Source organism: Halichoerus grypus, chromosome 10, assembly GCF_964656455.1.
Source record: "Halichoerus grypus chromosome 10, mHalGry1.hap1.1, whole genome shotgun sequence".
Lineage (NCBI taxonomy): Eukaryota > Metazoa > Chordata > Mammalia > Carnivora > Phocidae > Halichoerus > Halichoerus grypus.
In genome coordinates, this window is record NC_135721.1 from 15,632,030 (window position 1) to 15,651,970 (window position 19,941).

A 19,941-nucleotide genomic window follows, 5' to 3' on the forward strand; every position below is an offset into this window, starting at 1 on the left:
TAAACTCGTACCTTCTAGAGCTGAACTCATCCTCCCCTGCCCTGCACCGTGCTGTGTCTCATCCTTCTGAGTGGTTCCGCTGGTACCCAGAGTCCAAGCCACAACCTAGGGGCCACCTTCAGCTCTGCCCTCCTGCTCCCTCCTTATCTCCTCCATGCCTCCTATGGAGTTCCACGGATTCTGGGATTGGTTCTGCTAATTCCATCTCCTTCAGATCTCAATTCTGTTTTCTCTTCTCTACTCCATTGCTAGTGACCCTATCAAAGCCCTTGAACTTTTTACCTGTTGCCTCTTAATTGGTCCTATACCCCTAGTCTCTCCTACAGTCTACCATCCAAACGAATGGCGGAGTGATCTTTCTGAAACGTAAACACTATCACAGAAACCTGCATGTCTGCAATTCTTCAAACCCCAGGCCTGTGGCACCAAATTCAGTCTCTTTAGTGGGGCCCACAAGGCTCTCAGGGTTTGGGGGGGTTGAGGGGGCACTATGGGCTTTAAGGCCAGACCTGCTAGGGTCCAAATCTTAGGGTTCTCTGCAGCCCTTCCTCATCCCTCTCCCCACCCTTCTTTCTCCCCTCCAGGAAGACGGCACCCCTGCCTTTGAAATCTCTTCTGCTCCCCTGGAAACTTCCCTGTCCCACACACTGGTAACTCTTGCCATTGTTAAGGATCAGGTCCCCAAATCCCTTTTGAGTCTTGCAAAGTTCTCAGCTATGGAGTTAGAGGTCAATGGGGTCCCCCTCCCCAGTCACTGCTGCACTGTGGACTGGAAGGATGGGCTCTGTCCCAGGGTCCTCCGGCTTCCTGGAGGAGGCAGACACAGTGCTTATGAGATGTAGCTGGTTCTCCGCTAACTTTTATTTATTTTTATTATTAGTATTTTTTTCTCCTCTAGGTTTTAAAAGTCAAACCAGTTTCCCTGTGTTTGGTCTGCTCGGGCTTCCATAACAAAATACCACAGACTGCGTGGCTTGGCCACTGTTTATTTCCTCAGTTTTGCGGGCCCCAAACAAGGTCTGATGGGGCCGGTTTCTGGTAAGGGCCCTCTTCCCAGCGAGCAGATACTCACTTTCTCGCTGTATCCTCAAGTGGTGGAGAGAGAGAGCCAGCGAGTTCTCTGGTGTCTCTTCGTAGAAGGACACTAATCCCGTTAGATCAGGGCTCCACCCCTATGATTTCATTTAACCTTGACGACTTACAACGGTGAACGCTGGATATGGTCTCTACCCTGAGCCCACTGTGCACTTGAGTGTGCTGTGGGCCGTGTGTCCGTTGTGGCTCACAGGTGCCATGCGTCCGTTCCCAGCTGGCCGATCTCCGCAGCAAACCCGGTACTCGTTGTGGACACATGGCCCGGCTCTCGCACTGCCGAGCTCCGTGTTCACACCGGGCTGCCTCCTGAGATCCAGGGACCCGTCAGTCCACAGAGCTGTAGCATCCAGGGGCTGGTGGAGAGAGAGGCAGGGCCAGGGCCCAGGCGCATGGTGGCAGCGCTTTGCGGAGGAGAAAGCACTGGCCTCAGAGCCCAGGGACATTGTTCTGGTCCTACCCCGTCCCTGACTCAGGCAGGTTCTGATCTCTCTCTGAACCTTTTCCCTGTCTACACAACGTCAACCCCCATGGGCCCTCTGAGCTGGGTCACTCTAGACCTGTGCTGACCAATGGAAACCTGTGGTTAGTTAACCTGCCTGCCACTCCCCCTGCTTGTGCTCTCTCTCTGTCATATAAGTAAATAAAATCTTAAAAAAAAAAAAAAAAGATTGTATTTACTTATCTGAGAGAGAGAGATTGAGAGAAAGAGTGGGAGGAGGGGCAGAGGGAGAAGCAGACTCCCCACTGAGCAGGGAGCCAAATGCGGGGCTCGATCCCAAGACCCTGGGGTCATGACCTGAGCCAAAAGCAGACGCTCAACCCACTGCGTCACCCAGGTGCCTGGAATCGCCTGGGTTCTTATTAAGGTGCAGACTTGGCCTCCGAGGCTGGTGGTGGGGCAGGTTCTGCATCTCCGACAAGCGGCTGGGCTGAGCCCAGCACCTGGAGCAGCGAAGACCTATGGTCCTGCTCTGCATGGCCCCACCAGCGCCAGCCCCAGTGGGAATGGCTGGCAGATGCAGAGTCTCGGGCCCCACCCCGGACCTGCTCGCTCAGAAGCTCTGGGGGTCGGGCCCAGGAATCTGTGTATCCCCTGGCCCTCCAGGTCAGTCAGATGCACATTTCAGTTTGAGACCTCTGATCTAGAAGGCCGAGTCCATCAGGGGTTCCACGAAATAGTTGCTGAAGTTCAACATGTCCCAGAGCATGTCCTGCTCTGTCCAAACTTGCTACCCCGAAGCAGACGCGGAGCCTTGTGTCCTGTCCATCAGAGCTCCATCCTGCTCTCTGGGGGCTCAGGACAGGGATGGCAGCAGGCCCAGCCTCTGTCCACGCCTTGTCCGGCCTCGAGCTCACTCTGCATCTGGAGCTCCCCCCTCCTGCCAGCAGCCAAGGCTCTCTGGGGGGGAATACAGGGCTGCAGTGTCCAGCCACGGATAGGTGCTCGCTTTTGAAGCTTCACTCCCAAGGGAGGGCAGGTCTCTCCCACCGGCTCAGCCAGCCAACAGAGAGGCCTCGGTGCCAGATGCTTGAAGTGGGGGCAAGGGCACAGGGAGCTCAGGATCCTGAACACTCGTGGCCTGCAAACATTGCACGCTCCCCTGTGGCGCACATCTCTTGGCTGCCTCCCTGGCCCGCAGCTTGCTCTCCGCCCTGCCATGACTGGGCCTCCACCAGGCCGCCCAGACGTTTCCAAGGCCACTGCACCCTGCCACTCCTGTTTCACTTGCCACACGGTCTAGGGATCCCTCCAAACACCCTGGCCCCTGCCAGCCCCATCTCCACAATTACTGATCTTGGCAGAGGGTACCTCCCTGCCCATACCACGCCTGACCCGGGGGTGCTCAGGAGGCTGCCTCTGGGGCTCGACCCCTGCAGACATCTGCAGCCTGAGACACACCCGGAGTGGGCAGCAGTGGGCACCTGCTCCCTGCTGTGGGCAGGCCAGCTACGCTCCCGGCATGCCCTGCAGCTAGAAGATAAACATAGGACCTCTGACCCTGCTCCACCTGCGCTGAGCAAGACCCTCCCGGGACAAGCCAAGGCCACCAAGTAGGCCAGAGCAGGAAGTTCTGTCACTCTTCTCAGGATACAGAGAGAGAAAGGGCAGCCCAGAGAGAGCCAGAGACCGGCTGGGGTCACACAGCGCTCTGGATGCCGAGCCAGGGCTTGAGCTGAGCCAGGCTCACAGGCCGAGGCTTCTATGGGAACAGCCATCACCTATAGACAGAAGCTCTGGGCTAGCAATTTCCCAGGCTTTGCCACTCAGCGCAGTGGTTATGAGGATCCTATTTTCCTAAGGAAGAAAGAGCTTAATGAGCTTGTCAAGCTAGCTCATCTCCTCTAGGAGCTCTAGCCCTCAGGGCTGGACATGACCCGTTGCCCGGGACGGGGACACTCAGCAGCTCTGCTTCACCCACCGCTGACCGGAAGCTCCCCCTGAGGGAGCCCTTCCTGAGGCGGCCGGACTTATTCTGTCTGCGGTCGAGTTGCAGCTGTTTCCCCGTGACGACTATGTGCCCCTCACCCTTCGTGGCCCCTCTCCCTCTCAGAGCCTCCCGACACCATGGGATTCACGGTGATTGGGTGTATGCGCCAGAAACCACCTCTCAATTGCTTTATCCAGTGAGTATTACTAGCCCATTTCACAGATGCGAAAAGCTAAGATTTGGAGAGCTGACGTCGCTGGGGGAAGGCCACCTCCGTAGTAAGCAGCGGTGCTGGGATTCAAACCCATGTGGGTGACCCCTGGGTTTGAGTTTTCGCAACAGGCCAAACTGCATCCCACTTAGGGCGCTACTTCTGGAATGAGGGGCAGAAGCTTGGAGCCCTCAGCCGGATCCCTCCTGGACTGCCTGAGGGCAGCCTTGAACCACGCTGGGCAGGCAGGACCCGGCAAGGGCTGTGTGCCTGCAGGGCAGTAGGGGGCACCCGCGGGGCATTAGCCCGGGGACCTCTGCCCTGCCCCCCCACCCCAGCTGCTCAGCTGGGCCAGACAGGGGGCCCCCCAAGGAAGGCAGGCAGCGCTCACAGCCAAACAAAGGGGTCTGCAGTCAGACACTTCCTCACTGCACAAAGCCCTACTTCCCCCCCAGACACAGACCTCGGCCACAAGGACCCCAAAGAATGCCTGGAATGTCGTGGGGCCAGACAGCCTCCTGCAGAGGGGCGGGCTGGCTTTGTGTGCAGTTTGCCTGGACAACTGACCCCAAGTTAGAAAGGTCACTCCCTGACCTGTGACCCTGCCCTCTCATTCTGTCTCTGGGGGAGTCCGGGCTTCCCTCCTGGGAACCTCAGTGTCCCTTCCATGACAGAGGGACCTGGCCCCAAGTTTGCAGCACCTTCGGGAAGGAGAAGAGGGAGAACTGACTGGGAGCTCATACAGATTGTCCCCAGGAGGCTGGACCCTACCCTGAAGACGCATCTCGGTCCCCCTCCTCCCCAGTGTGGAGGCTCCCTGGGCAGTGGCCCATCCAGCCCCCACCTCCCCTGTTCCCCCAGGCCCCCCGCCCCACACACACCCACGGGGAGCCCTGACAGTCCTAGGAGCAGATGTGAATCCCGCCTCACGAGCGAGCGTGTGTGCTAGCGAGGGAGATGGACAATAAGGCCAAACCTCATTGTGAGGCGTGCTTCGGAGAAAGAGAGGGTAGTGCTGGGTAGTGGGAAGGGTTGCGATCTCAGTCAGTGTGGTCAGGAGGTCTGAAAAAGAAGTTTGAGTAAAGAGTTGAAGGAGGTGAGCCTTTTGGGGGGAAGAGCATTCCAGAAAAAAGGAAGCAAGTACAAAGTCCTGCTTGTTCAGGGCACAGCAAGAAGAGCGATGTCGGCAAGGGGAGGCTCCTAGGAGCCAAGTCCAAGGGCGATGGGGGGCAGAGCGAGGGCCGGGCCATTGCCAGGTCTCAGCGCTCATTCTGGGTGAGGTGGGTGCCCTTTGGGGGTTTTGAGCAGAGGGGTGCCGGGATTTAACATGGCCCTCTGCTGCCCATGCAGACCAGACTGGGGGTGGAGGCAGGAGTCACCCGAGGAGGCTCCCAGGCCCAGTGGTGGCCCGGCCAGCCCGCACACATCTCTGCCTGCCCCACGGCAGCCTGTGCCCAGGGCCCGGGCTAGTGCAGTTGCCAAGTATACATCCATTCTACACTCAGTGGGCAGACAAAACGCTGGGCTGGAGCACAGGATGGGACGCACGGCCACGGGACACTGTGTCTCTCCCATAGAGCCCCCTTCTGATGGGGAAGCAGGCCCAGGCAGCCTCTCCTAGTTCTGAGCCCCGGAGCTCAGGGTTGAGACCTCCCTGTGGGCACACCACACCCTCTCTACGTCTGGCTCGGTGCCTGCCTGCCGCCCAAGAGGCCTTCTTGTTGCTCTAAAGCTCGGCCCCCAGTCTGGCCTGTGACCCAAGGACCCCAGCGCCCACCTCCGAAGGGCACAGGCAGAGCTGGTCCGGTAGTTGGGAGAGGGACCCCCCTTGGGGTCAGCGGAGTCAGGAGGGGCCTCAGGGACCCAGGGGGGCCAGAAGTGGCATTGTTGGTGGGGTTCTTGGTAAACTGAGAGTCAGGGCCCAGCCCAGCGCACCCAGGCCAGCTGGGCCTTGCCCAAGGTGGCAGAATGAGGGAATATGCAAAGGAGAGAGAAAGGGGGCCGGGGTCCACCCTACCCCAAAAGCCAGAGACACATTTTCAAGCTTGCCTGTGACTCACTCTTCCTTAGCAGAAACCTGTTTTTTCCTTCAAAATCACAGACTTCCACCTTCAGACAATAATGTGTTCTCAGGAAGTTACACGTTTTGTTTTTCTGTGCAAGCCGCCGGGGGTGGTGTTTGTTTTTGAAACGTTTTATTGTTATGGGGTCTGTGGGCCATGCTGGCCCTCAGACCAGGCTGCCCCCTAAATAGAATGGCCCTATATGGCAAATAAAAACACAGGACGTGCAGCTACATTTGAATTTCAAATGAACAAATACTTTTTTAGTCTAAGAACGAGCCATGCAATATTTGGGACATACTTAAACTAAAAAAAAAAAAAAAAAATTATTCTTTTATCTGAAATTCAAATTTAACTTCTTTTTTACTTAGCCACCTGCCCCTCGGTCCACTGAGCATGCCACTCCTGGCCACCAGCCGCATGAGTCCCCGAGGCCCCTCCTGAGTCCACTGACCCTAGGGAGGGTCCTCTGTCTCCCAACCACTGGCTCAGCTCCGCCGGTGTCCCGGGAGGTGGGCCCTGGGGCCCTCAGGTCACAGGCCAAACTGGGGGCCGAGCTCTAGAGCCGCCACACATCCCTAAGCCTTGCCCTGCTCCCCATTTGCTCCCCACCTCTCTTTCTCCTTTCAGCAACGGCTGACAAGAGGTGCTGTCCCCTGCCCCTTACAGTCTTCCTCCCTGAGGTCAGGACCCTCAACTTGGTCCTTCAGGAGGAGTTGTGCCCTGGCCCCGCCCCCTGCCCTGGCTTTCTGGCCTCAACACGAGGGAGGCAAACCAAAATTGGGCCCCTTACAAGGGGGGCTGCCTCCCCCTGAAACAGTCCTGCATTGCTGCTCCCTGGCCACGAACTCTGCTGGGGCTCTTGACGCCCCAGAGCTGGGCCTCTCACCCCCAGCCCTTGCCCCGGAGGGAGGCGCGTGAAAGGCGGGGGCTTTCTCCCTCTTTGCTGGCTGAGATACCCGAATCTGGGATCCCACTTCCATTCGAAAGCATTACATCCTAACCATTGAGGTACGTTTGTTTCCAACTTTATGGACCCCTAGAACAGACGAAATACCTCTCTTCTGTTCTACCACCTCCAACAGGTCACCTGCAAGTCACTGACCCTGAGCTCTTTGGCTCACTTATCTGGAAACACCCTCTGGACACCTGCTTTCGGCAAGGCCCAGCTTGGTCTCAGGGGGATTAGGACATAAAGAGGCTCCATTGTGGCCTCAAGGAGCTAAGGATGGTAGGAGAGAGATGGGTAAATGTCTCCTCACCTTATGATGATTCCAGGCTTGCCATGGCGGGGGTTTGGGGACTACCCAAACTGAGAAAGCAGGGTGAGTTTCCCCGAGGAGGCAATGCCTGAGCTGAGTCCCTAGAAGTTAGTTAAGATTCTACTGGGGAAGGAGAGAAGAAATGGTGTTTCAGAAAGGGGAGCAAGGGAAGCAAAGGCCTGGAGGCTTGGGAGCGAGTAGCTCTCTGAGCGAGAGGGTTTGGGGGAGGTGAGGCCCAGACAGGCAGCAGGGCAGGCCTTGGATGCTGGCTGGGAGCTTGGGTTTTACCCTAAAGAGCCACGGGAGGGCTAGGAAGGATCGCAGAATTCAAGGAGAGACCCCTGCTCACCTGAGCCATGATAGGAGCAGTGAGGCCACTGGGGGGGCGGGGGGAGAGGGGGTGTCCAGGTTCTAGAAGCAGGGACTCCATCTCCTTCATCACTCACTCCCTTGTAGCCCAGACCTTGCATGCAGCAGGGGCCCAATGTTTGTGAAGTCAACTGGGGTCTGAACAGACAGAAATCTCTGCTCCCTAAAAAAGAAAAAGACAAAAACTAGGCCTGACTCTGGAGACAGCTCTTCCTCAGCCCTCCATACCAGAAACCTCTTCCTTGGGCTGTACCCCTTTTTCTCAGGCCTTCCCCTTCCTCTGCTCCCTCTGTGTTTGTCCACCTCTGGACACAGGCCCCCTCCTCTCCTGGCACTGCCTGAGCCTCGGGGTCACCCACACACTTCCAGACGCTTGGAGCCTAGGCCTGCCCAGGGGCCCCGGCCCTGTTCCCATCTCTTCCTGCTGAACACTCCCCACATTGTTCGCCTTTGTGTCCTTTTTCCTGTGCCTGAGCTATTCTAACTTTATTGCCCTGGTTCTCTCCAGGGGTCATTTGCCAAACTCAGACTGGCGCCACAGATTGGAGAAAACAGAGTCCCACAAACCCCCAGGACCTCCTCCTGCTGAGGAAGATAGCAGAGACCCTTCCAGCCTGCTTCCTCCCCTCTAGCCCTCGCAGGCCTCATGGGACCCTCATCCTGGCCCACACGGGCTTCTGTGATCCTGCCCTGGACCCATGTCCACTGGCCTTCCCAAGAGAGGCTTTCTCTGGAGGTGGCCTGTGTGCCCCAGGGGCAGTGAACCCATGAAGTCCCTGGGTCCCCAGGCAAAGCTGGTGGCTGACCTAATGGCAGCAGGCGTCGATTCATGAACTTGAGACGGAACCTGCCGCCTCCCTGAGGCCACTCCTGGGACACCAGGACAGACCTCAAATCATTGAGTCCTGTCTGCACATCTCGCTGATAGGCGGGAGCGGCAGAGGGGAACAGGGCTCAGACTTGCAACCACCTCGCCGAAGCCGCATGCCTCACCTTATTATATGTCCTCACTTTATTTCCAAGGAATTCAGGCTCCGAGGGGTTTAGGTCATCTTGTAAGGCCACAGAGCTGATAGAGCTAGGACTGGCCCCGAGATCCGGACTCCTGGGTTCACACCCAGTGCTCTCTCCTCCCTGTGTCCAGGGTTGGTTCCGTGGGGAGAAGGAGGGGGAGCGCGAGGCCCAGGGAGAGGCTGGGAAGCCTGGCTCAGGCCTGACTCTGCCACCAACTTTTAATGCGGTTCCCATCAGGCTCTTATCTGGCTCAGCTGCCTCCTTCCAGCTCCGAGCACCCAGCTTTCCGGCTTGGGGCCACTTTCTTCTGACTGACATTCTCCCCTGGACGGAACCCCTGTCAGGCTCTTCTGAGCTCTCTTCTCAACTAGGCCTTGGTTTGGGCCTTCCATATTTGTCTCTGCATTGTCCAATTTAGCAAGAATCCTGCTAAATCAGCTCATCCAGAATCCCCCCTCCTCGGTATCTGATCACCCTCAACATCTGATGGGGTTCCCATCCCCCACCTTCCCCGGGTGACTTGTGGCCGCCCTGGCCTGCCTTCAGCAGGAATCCCGTGAGGTTCATGTAGCCAGAATTCCCTGACCCCAGGTGTTTCCTCTTAGTACTTTTCCATCCCCACCCCACCCTTGCTCCTTGGCTATAATTCCCTCGTTTCCTTGTAGTCAGAGTGAGCCCAGTCTCTCTCCCCCACTGTAAAACCCCACCGCTGTGTTCCCTGTACCTATTGTGACGGTCCCCCTGAGTAACATCTGCCTTACCATTCTGTAACAAGTGTCATAATAACTGTTTTTTGAAGACTTCTGTTCCTACCAGAATCTCCTCTCGCTGCCCCAAGCCACCCATGACCCAGGCCCTGGGGCTACAAAGACTCCTGATTCAGCTCTTGGTGTAGCCCTAAGGCTTTGAAATGATTTCCTCACATCCTCCTCCCCTCCATGCCTGTGATTTAGAACTCTAGGTTCCTTCCAAGGAGAAACAGCATGATGTTGTGAAAACACCGAGGACCTTTTCCTCTAACCAGTTGGAAACTGGGTGATCAGGCCCTTCCCTCTTAATGTGGGGGAGGGGAAGTTTGGGAGCCCCCACACTTGGGAGAGGGGAGACTTTGTCTCGGTGCTGCCAGCCCAGGCCCCTGGGTTTCTGCCAGCTCTGGGCCGGGGAGCCAGGCCCTGGGGTCCTGAGGAAGAAAGGCCGGCAGCTCCATGATCTTGTCTGGCCTTCCCCCCACCTCATCCTTCCCACAGAAAAACCCTCTCCTCTTCAACCTTGAGACTCCCCACCCCCACCCACAGTGTCTTGGGTCTCTCTAGGAGGTGTGTTTTATAACTGTTCTTTCAAGGAAGACCCCAAAGCCCCTGTCTCATTCATGTTAATCCTGAAACCTGCATCATTTGGCAGGTTGTGAGATGCCTTTTGTAGACTGAGAAATCTAAGACTCAGAGGTTCCTTAAAAAGGACTAGCTCAGGGTAGACCAGCAGTCCCGAAGGAGTGCTTCTGGAGGCTTCACCAAATCTACAACTCCCAGCAGTTCACTCAGTAAGGAGTTTTTGGCTTTCCCCTTCCTGTTCAGTTATTGGCTTAAATGGTTTTTCTTTTTCTGGTCTGCAAGTTACAAAACCAAGAAATTTCCCCATAAAAATAACAATTACCAAAGCCAGGGTCCAGAGAGCCTCTAGTCAGAGCCAGTAACTTCAGGCTGCTCCCTCCCACTGGAGCAAGGAGGGCTGAGGGCTTTGCTGCCCTGGCCTGAGACAGAACGTGAGCAGGAAGACCAGTATCGGAAACCAAAGCATGCCCGCCACTAAACATGGTTTTGAAAGCCACACAGAACGCCAAGCCAGGTCCTTGCCATGTGTGTTGCCCTCAAAAATCCAGAGAAATGTCCTGTTCACAGCAGGGAAAACAATTGCGCTGATTAATTGTGCTTCTGTTGATGTCTCCATTCTGCAGACTTCTGAGTGCATTCCAGTGAGGCCATCTGCCAGATGGAAGTGTTGTCACACACAGCTTCTTGGTGCAAACTGAAAGGCTCGTGAGACTCGAGCAAGCCTGTTAGAATCCCTTTTACTAAATGGCCATAATCAAAGAACAAGCTCTTAGTTATCTAGCAATGAGCTTTGGAAATAGATGAGTACACAAAATCACAATTTATGAGTTCAGCAATTTTTCTTTTGCTGCTAAAAATATTAGCCCGTGAAAATCTTACAGTGTTGGAAGAGATACAGTCGATTGTTAATTGTGTACAAGAGGTTGATCCGTCGCTACCTTCTTCCCACCACTGCACAAGGCTCAGGGCTCGGGGAGCAGGGCTGAGCTGGCCTGGGAGAGGGAGTGTGGGAGACCTCATTCTCAGGCCCCCAAGGGCCAGGGCACCAGCAGGAAGACAGGAGTACTGCCTGGCCGGGACAGTGTGTGGCTATAGACAGGGAACCCAGTCAGCGCAGGTTGATGAGAGGGCGATGGCCTGGCCAGCCCCACTGGACCGGCCCCTGGCCGTCACACAGTGGCACTTGGGGGCACGCAATGCTGGGGCAGCCTGGCCTCCTGGCCACCTCGCAAGAGTCTGCTTCCTTATCTGGCTCATGGTGTTGGGAGGCTCAAGGGAACCAGGCAATTTCCTTCAGGCCGATCCTGTCCCTGGGCTGGTGCTGCTGGCCCCACTGAGCTGGATGGAGAGAAGCTGGGGCACTGGGTTCAAGCCTCAGCTCTAGCGTTCGCGACACTGGCGGTCATGGGCCTCTTGGAACGTCAGCCCCTCATCTCTGTAACAGGATGCTCATATTGGCCTTGCTTGGTTTTTTGCCAGGATTAGATGAGAACATGGAGGGGGTGGTGGTTGTTATTATTGGCATAAAAAGAGCCATTTCCTAGCTCATTAATGTGGAAAATGTAAACGTCTGGCTGCCTCAGGACAAAGGCCCCCACTGGCCCTTTCCGTCCTCCCTCCTCACTCCCATATTGTTGAGAGTTTGTTTTGGTTGTTTTGGAACTTCCAGAACAATGGGCTCTGGGGGTTGGCTCTGCAGCTATTCACACCCCCAAGGATGCATTTGCGGAGCTGAGGCCACATTCTGAGAGTAAGGGGTCTGGAGGGATGTTTCCCTGGCTCAGTCCTGCAGCCTCGGGAGCCAGGAGCATTACCATGTCAGCCCACAGGCCTCGCCCAAAGCCTCCTGTGCTTCTTTTAAGTCTTCAGCTGACTCTTTAAGTCGGAAAAGGCCAAGAAGTGCCAACCCCTTCCTCCAGCTCTGATGGCCTCGGCAGTCTCTAGCTACCAGGCTCTCCAGCTCTTGAGCCATGGGGCTCCTACCTTGTCGGCCCCCAAAGGTAGTGAGCCCCCCTTTAAGCATCTCTGGAGGCCCCACTGCAGTGTCAGGTGAGGGGCAGGGCCCTAGGGAGGAAGCCAAGCATTCCTCCTCCCTCCTGGGCTCTCTAGGCTTGGGCCTCAAAGCACCCACATGATTTAACCACCGGCCTGGCGTCCGCAGGCCTGAGCCCTTACACGCGGGGCGCCGGTCTGTGATTCCTCCACGCCCTCTGTGTCACCCCCTCCCTTGGGCCCACCCTTTCCAGGGAGGACAGGAGCAGCTGAGGAATTCCTTTAAGGTGTGAGCCGCTACGAGGCCCTTGATGCCCGCACTCAAGGAGGGACTGCCCGTTAAAAGACAGCTATCTACATAAAGGGTGATGCTTAAGACGCTTCTGACAGGTTATTGAGGACGGGGGGGCCTCCAATCCATCCCGTCCCATCTTCTTTCTGGCCAGCTTCTCTCCATCTCTGCTCGTGTTCTTCCTTCCCCTGGGACGCTGCCTGTCCCTCCTTCTCTCCTGCCCTCTGAGAACCAGCCTGAGCTTTACGTCCTCCAAAAAGCCTTCCCCACGCAGACCCTTCTGCCACGGGAGCCACATCTACTGGTATCCCATTTTCTAGGCTTTGTATGGGGCCTCTCTGAGACTCAGGCCTGATTCCAGAGGCTCTGCCATTTCCTGGCCATATGACTTCCTCTCTGAAGTGGGGAGAGCATTACCTCCCTCACAGTGTTGGAAGCACCCGGCCCACAGCAGGGGCCCCCGATATTCTGCAGAGGGGGAGACTGGAGTGGGTCCCTCAGTGTGAGTCCAGGGCACGTGCCACAATCTGGGCATTTTTAAATTCTACAACAGAAATGGAAGCTGACCCCATCACACTGAGTCTGTGCTGTTTCTTGGGCCTTCCCTGCCTTCTGGGAAACGAAATTGATTTCCAAAGGGACAATGCAGGCTGAAGTTTCTGTTTCTGTTCTGGATGGAGTGGTTGCTTTCTATGAACCAAAGGATACACAGTCATATCCTTCTGTTCAGTGGAAAACAAATGATAAAGTCAGAATTCCCCCGCAGGGATCCTTTCCCGGGGAGATGTCCAGGATGGATGGTTTCTGTGAATTCCCAGCAGCAATTTGTTTGGGGTCTACCGTCTCTGACCAGCCCCGTTGCCTGAAGGCCTAGCTGCAGATCTGACCACTGCAGAGGCCAGGCCTGCACTGATGCATCATGCAAGTGTCCCCAAAGGTTCTGCCCCAGGGCAACACGGATTCCGGGGGGCTTTGTGCGCGGAGTCCACGTTCGGTTCGGCCGTGGCCAGTCTGACTTTGGATTAGTGTCCTGTACGTAGTAGGTGCTCATGATAACATGGATTAGACTGAGGCTCAAAGACCCTAACTTTGTGGCATAATCAAGCCCACAGGAGTACAGAGGAAGGCAGAATCGTGGCAGCTACGTTGGCCAGAGGGTGACATGGGGGTGACTGACGGCTGCCCTGGACCGGCAGAGAGGAGAAGGGAGCGCGGTGGGTGGAGAAGAGTCGGCGGTGGAGACCCAGACCTGGGGTGGAGCGTGAACTGTGTGGGAGCCACAACGAGGCTTGGGGCAGAGGGTGCACGTTAGAGGGGCTCCGCCAAACATGCCGTGTCGCAGGAGCCCTAAGTGGGGGCGGCGGGTAACAGTGGGGCCGTGGCTGTATCTGGAAGGCAGAATCCTGTCTAGAAGAAAGCTGGGCCGGGGACTCCTGACCTGACTGCGTCTGGTATAGCTGGCGGGGTCCGAGTGGAGAGGATTGGAACCTGGGCGCCTGGGTGGCTCAGATGGTTAAGCCTCTGCCTTTGGCTCAGGTCACGATCTCCGGGTCCCTGCATCGGGCTCCCTGCCTGCTTTTCCTTCTCCCTCTGCCTCTTCACCTGCCTCTGCACCCCGGCTCATGCTCTCTCTCTCTCTCAAATGAATAAATAAAATCTTAAAAAAAAAAAAAAAAAAAGAGAGAGGATTGGAACCTGAATTTGGGGCCTGGCCATCAGGGGTGGGATGAAGAGGACAGATGTGCCTGGATTTAAAGACAGACTTCAGGTGTGCTGAGCTGGCTGAGAGGCTCCCGGGGCCAGGCAGGAGCATATCCGGTGCAGGCGAGGGCATGAATCTGGTGTAGACACTTGAAGTGATCACACACGTCTCTCTGCATGCACCCCTATGTCCGCACATGCTGGGCTGTAAGGGGGCGTCACGCCGTGCCCACCGCTGACTCGGGGCAGGAGGCCCTGCCGTCCTTGCAAACATGGTGGAGCGCAGACGCGGCCAAGCCTGGGGTAAGTTATGGAGAAAGAACAAAAGCCACACCTGCTGTTGAGTCGGGTTTGCCGGGCGAGCAGGGGTGGGCCGCTAAGACTTGGGGCAGCCCAGTGCGGGCTGAGGGCGTGGAAATAGGGACACTAGAAATTGATGTTCTTTTAATGTCGACTCGATATTTATATGTGGGGGGGAGCCTGAGAAGAGGGAAGCAGAGAAAGGAGAACCCGTTCAGCCCTGGCCCCACACACGGCCCATTCGGAGAGACCAAAGGCCTCCTTAGAAAGCTCCCAACCATCTGTGGGGCCCAGTGTGATTCTTGGGGGTCTTACCTCCTCCCAAGGGTCTTGTCCAAGAACTCCTTTGAAATCATGTGCGCTGTTCTCCCCGAGAGAAGTTCTAGTTCACGCCATCTTCCCAGCTCCCTGCGTTCCCTCAGACACGTCAGTGGCTTTCATACAGGCCCGACGTGGGCAGAGGGGGCATGGGGACGAAAGACCCTCCAGGGGGAAGAAGGGCCCATCTGGGAAGTGTAAGGGGGCTTCCCCGTGGCTGGAGGGTAGACTGGGAGTAGAGATGGGCAGGAGCTGGGGCTGAGCAGGGGCCAGAGTGACTAAGGCCTTGGCGCGCAAGTTCAAATGCCCACGCTTTTGAGCCTGAGGCAAGTCATGTTCTTAGAGCAGCTGCTGCGTGCAGACAGGGGGCCGTGCGGGGGGCTCCTGTCCAAGCATCCGTCCCTGGCACTGAGGCTGGGGCGCGGGGGGGGGGATGGGCCCTCCAGAGACTGTAACACAGATCAGAACACACATGCAGGCCGTGTCCGAACCAACATGGCCTCTTTCATCAAACCTAGCAGTGTGACTCTTCGACTCACTTCTCAGGTGGATGTTTTGGTGGCCGGGGGGGCGACCATGGACTTGCAAAAGCCACGGTACCATGTCCAGTTTCTCACAATGACCCACCAGGCTGGCAACCTCTGACACGGAACACTCAGCGCTGTGTCATTTCTCCTCAGGTAACGTGCCGAGCCCTGGCGAGGGGTACAGGGAGAAGGCTTGGGGGCAGTGCTCCTGAATCTCGGACAGAGGCGAAGGGCAGAGCTGGGCAGGCAGCCCGCCGGGAAGAGCTTCTCTTGCCCGGTGCCTGGCCTCCTCCCTGAGGCTCTCCAGCTGCTCAGGGTAGCGCTCAGCGGTGGGATGGGTGCAGTCGGCGCGGGACGGACCTTGGTCTCGGTGATTTCTGGGGTTGAGCTCTGGCCTCCCCACACCTGCAGGCCTGGACTCTATCCCTATGGTGTTTCCAGCAGAAGGCGACATGACCCCATTCTTGGCCCTCAGACAGACTGGGGAGGTTCTTTCCTCGGAGGCTCTGGCAGGTGCCCATCCCCTGCATCCAGAAGAAAGGGGGGCCGTCCAAGGAACGTGTTCAGCCGTGAGCTTCTGGGGGGTGAACCAGAACAGAAGCCCAACCAAGAGCGTCTCCAAAGCTATGGGGGAATGAAGGGAAGAGAGGAGACTACTGGTTAATGAGGGCCAGCTATGAGCATACACTTGGGTCTGCCCGCAACAGCCTCAGGAGCAGTTATTGAGGGGGAAACTGAGGCTCAGAAAGGTAGAGTAACTTGGTCAAGGCCACACAGCGAGTGGGTGTGTGGCTCTGTGACTTAGGGGCCATGCTTCTGTACCAGGAAGGGAGGTATCTTTTAAACAACAACAACAACCATTAACAGAAATGTCCAAGTTCCGAGAACTGAAATGGCCTCGGTACCACATGGCTCATTGTTTCTGAAATCTCAGTTGAGTCCAGCCAAGTGGAAAGTCCGACCCTTGTTCCCTTCCAAGCCTCATAGGCCAAGCCAGGATCGGTGGCCACCCCAGCCCTTGACTTCCTGCCAGTCCCAGGTCGACCCTGCTTGGGATGTTCCTAATACACTTGTCTGGGGCTTCTCCTGAGTTCAGGAAACTCCCCAGGACACAGCTGGAGCTGGGCGGCCACCACACGCGTGCGGAGTCCAGAGAGAGCAGAAGGGGGTTTCCCTGGACTCCATGAGCACGGGGTCTTTTGTTCCTGTTGGCTCTCTCTGCCCAGCATCCCACCCCCACCCCCCACCCCCGCCTCCGGGAACTCGCTCAAGGCCGGGGGACCAGGACTCTCCAGCGCTCGTGGGCAGTGAGCTTCCCGGGGCTGTCCATTGACAGGGCTTCCCCTGAAGAGCCGATGAGATCATCTGCCATTTCAGGCTGGGCTGAGAGATCCTCAGGCACAACAAAGCAGGCCCAGGAGATATCCTGCATGACTCATCGGTGGGCCACGCACCAGGGGCTTCCGGCCCTCAGGAGAAACCAGACACAGAGGACCATTGTTTGCCCCGGAAGCCCCCGCTGGCCCTGCAGGCTCAAAGGGGTCATTTGTGTTTTCTCCCGGGTTCTCTGGAACCATAGTCCTGGGGGAGGGGGTGGGGGTCCACCAGGCAGCCTGGGTCCCTGCAATGGGAGGAAAGCCAGTATCCAGTCACTCCCCCATAAATCCCACAAGAATAACCCTGATACGGCACCCCCTCTTTCTCCCTCCTGGCTTAAAAAAAAAGCGAGTGGAAGGGTTGTGGACCAGCAGGAGAGGCAGCTAGGACCTGTTTCTCCCTGCTCTCTCCAGGCCCTCATGTAGGGCCCCCTCAGGGACACAGACCCAAGGGGCTGGCGTGGAACGCACAGGGCAGGTGACCAGAGCTGGGTGGAGCTGGGGAAGAAGGAGCGGGCTGACCTGCTGCCCCTGGGTATGCACCAAGCTGGGTGCCCTTACAAACCTCAAGGGGAAAAAACCAAAAAAATCATTTTTTTTTTTTTTTTTAGAGAAATCAAAGGATATAAGAGAATTCACAGGAAGGGAAATCCAAATGACTAACAAATTCACCAAGAGGTTGTAAACCTCACTAGTTATCAAGGAAATGCAAATTGAAACAATGAGGTACTATTTCACACCCATGAGATTGGCAAAAAGGACCAAGACAGATACTCTCAAGAGCTGGCGGCATGGGGAAGAGGGAGGCCTCAGGAGCTGGTGGGAATGAACACCAGGCAGGCACATGATGAGTTTTCATTGAAAATCTTTATGTAAATTCAGTGTGTATAGACCTCTGAACAGGACCCCTACTCCTGTGGAGCTCAGCCCCAGAGTATTGGATGAGGCCCTAGAGTACCAAAGCAGAGGACCCCTCCCCAGGTAAGGGTCTCCCCCATACCCCCACACCCCCACATACTCCCCAGCATGCGGGCTTCCATCAGCAAAACCTGGAGACCAGGCCCCAGTGAGGGCCCTCAGCTGCTGTCCTGCCTGGAGCCAGCCACTACCTGGCTGTGGATTCTGGCCCTTGGGGGCTTGGGTTCAGGGCTCTGACTCTAAAGAAGGCAAGACACCCCATTCCTGTTCCAAGCTCCAGGTTAACACCCCAACCCTTCCAGCTCAATATGAACTTTCTATCTTTGGGTAACAAATTACCACAAACCTGGCAGCTTAAAATAGCACACATTTATCCTCTCATCTCACAGTTGCTGTGGGTCAGGAATCTGGGCCTGGCTTAGCTGGGTCCTTTGCTCGGGGCCTCATAAGACTGCCATCTAAGTGGAAGCTGGCAGCATTCTCATCGGGAGGTTCGTGTGGGGAAGAGCCTTCTCCTGAGTTCAGGCATTTCCTTGCAGCCGGATGACTGAGGGCCTACTCTTCTGACTGTCGGCTGGAGGCCACCCCCTGATCGAGACCACCTGTGGTTCTTTGCCAGGTGGGCTTCCTTGACGGCTGCTTATTCCATCAAGCTGGCAAGGATGGGCTCTGCACTCAGAGCAGGCCCAAGCCCATGTTTACGGGTTCTTACCCAATTAAGCCAGCCCCACACAGAATAATCTCTGTTTTGATGAACTCAAAACCAACTGATTTGGGATCTTCCTGACACCTGCAAAATCCCTTCATATTCTACGAGCTAGGACCAAGTCACAGGTCCTGCCCACACCCAAGGGGAGGGAATTATGGACCGAACGTTGGGCAGGAAAACATGGCGCCACTCTAGGGTCTGTCCACCACTTTTTCTGTCTTCCCGTAGAGGAAGGCTCCACATCTACTGAAGGGAGGCTGCACAGAACAGCCCTGGAAGACGCAGCCCTCCCCGTGCAGGGTGGGACGGGGTACTGAGTGCAGGGTGGGACAGGGTACTGAGTGCAGGGTGGGACAAGGCAGGGCTGTGGAGGGAGGGTGGGCAGGGGTGGTGCTGGGGTGCTTGTCCACCTGAGGTGTGGAGGACGCTAAGAGAGAGGGGTGGGTGGGAAAAGAGGTCCTGGGCAGGGCTGGTCTCTCAGGCAGCAGGAGTAAGTGAGGAAGGGCTGGGAGCAGCGGGCACGGTGTGCTCTGCAGGTGCCCTGGGACGGCCATTTCTCCATTTCCAGCTGAGAGGGCCCCAGGGACGGGCACCCCTATTCATGTCAACCCCTTACATTGTATCCTCTTCTGTCCCCACTGTCCTTGCCATCAGGGGACCCACCCCTCCTCCCCTCGGCTTTCACGGGCACCTAAGAAGTCGGCTAAGGGGCAGATGGGAGGGCACTGTACGTCCCCACAGAGGGACAGTGGGAGGATTGTCAGCCTGCTGGCCTCAGCTCAGCCTGCTCCCGGGAGGCACAACTGTCAAACAGGAACAAGCACCCACTATGCTGGGGCTCCTCCCACTGTGGGGTTCAGATCCAGCGGGGACCCTCTGGGAGGGTCAGAGCCTCCAGTGTCGGTGGGCTGCCCTGGCAGCCCAGGCTTCAGGACTCCATGCCCTGCTGAGAGATAAGGCTCGAGGCAGGTGGCCCGGGTGGGCGCGAGTACTTGAATCAGGGATCCCGCCCAGATGCCCTGCCCCCCTCCCTGCCCAGTCCTTGAGAACTTCTCCCTGCCGTGCCTCTTCACCTGAACCACCTTTAATCCCTCTGTGCCTGCCAGGCTGTGAGCTGGATGGGTTGCATACCTGCCTCTGCCCAGGCCCACGAGGGGTCCCAGCCCTGTGCCGCTGACCGCCTCAATTTCCCCTCCTTCTGGCCTACCTGCCACTCTCACCCTAAGCTGAGTGCTCCCAGGACCAGCTCCCCCACCCAGAACCAACCTCCCCGGTCCCCCCCAGCCTCTGCTCACACCTTAATCAAGCAAGGATTCTAGAGCAAGACATATGCAGTCAGAGGTGGGGCCCTGGCACTAGGGATAACCCCTCTGAGCTGTGCTGGCCTTGGCACACGCTGGTCTGTTGCACTTGGCCTTCGTGAGCAAACCACAGAAACCAGCTTTGGCTAACTTACTTAGGAAAAGATTTTAGTGGAAGAATGTTGGGCTGCTCACACTGGATTATCAGGAAGGCTGGAGAACAAGGGAGGTGAGCACCGTTGGACAGTGTCCCCCTTGGGGACAGTGTGCTAATACCTTCCACCCCCAGATGGACCCGGCTGGATCCCCCAGTCCTGTCAGCCTCTCTCGGAAGCTTTGTATCACTCCCTCCAGATTCCAAGCCCCAGGGACAAGGGTTCGATTGGTCAAGCACAAGTCCCAGCTACCACTCTGGCTGAGGAGTGAGGAGGGGCCAGCAGCCCCACACCATCTTCTGTGGTGGGAGGAGGTGGGCTCCCCTTGCTTGGGAGTCGTCCAACAGAGGGAGGGCGTGGCCACGACCCTCTCAGGTCAGATCTGCCGTCTTGGCCATCGTGATACCTGGGGCCCAGCACTGCCCGTGTGCACCAGACCGCGCAGGATGGGTTGAGGTCTCTCTGACCTGTCTCAGGGTGGCTGGAAGACAGGTCACTCTGTGGACCTGGCCAGCGCACTCTTCCACTTATGCTGATGGCAAGCATCTGTGCCTTGTTTCGTCCCAGAACCGGGTCCC

At 56.9% G+C, this 19,941-nt stretch overlaps 1 protein-coding gene across 17 annotated transcripts in view; it reads right to left on the bottom strand.

Moving 5' to 3' along the window:
* Window positions 1–1,248: 1,248 nt before the first annotated feature.
* The window catches only part of HS1BP3 (HCLS1 binding protein 3), an 80,476-nt gene continuing 61,783 nt past the window's right edge, over window positions 1,249–19,941 (bottom strand). For 11 of the 17 annotated variants that reach the window (XM_078056019.1, XM_078056016.1, XM_078056017.1 and 8 more), the window contains one exon: window positions 14,195–15,528. In XM_078056019.1, the coding sequence (XP_077912145.1) occupies window positions 15,044–15,528 (485 nt within the window). In that variant the 3' untranslated portion in view covers window positions 14,195–15,043. Of the gene's footprint in view, window positions 1,497–7,409; window positions 7,593–14,194; window positions 15,529–19,941 lie in introns of those variants that run through there. The other 6 variants (XM_078056021.1, XR_013441609.1, XM_078056022.1 and 3 more) reach the window with 6 other exon arrangements.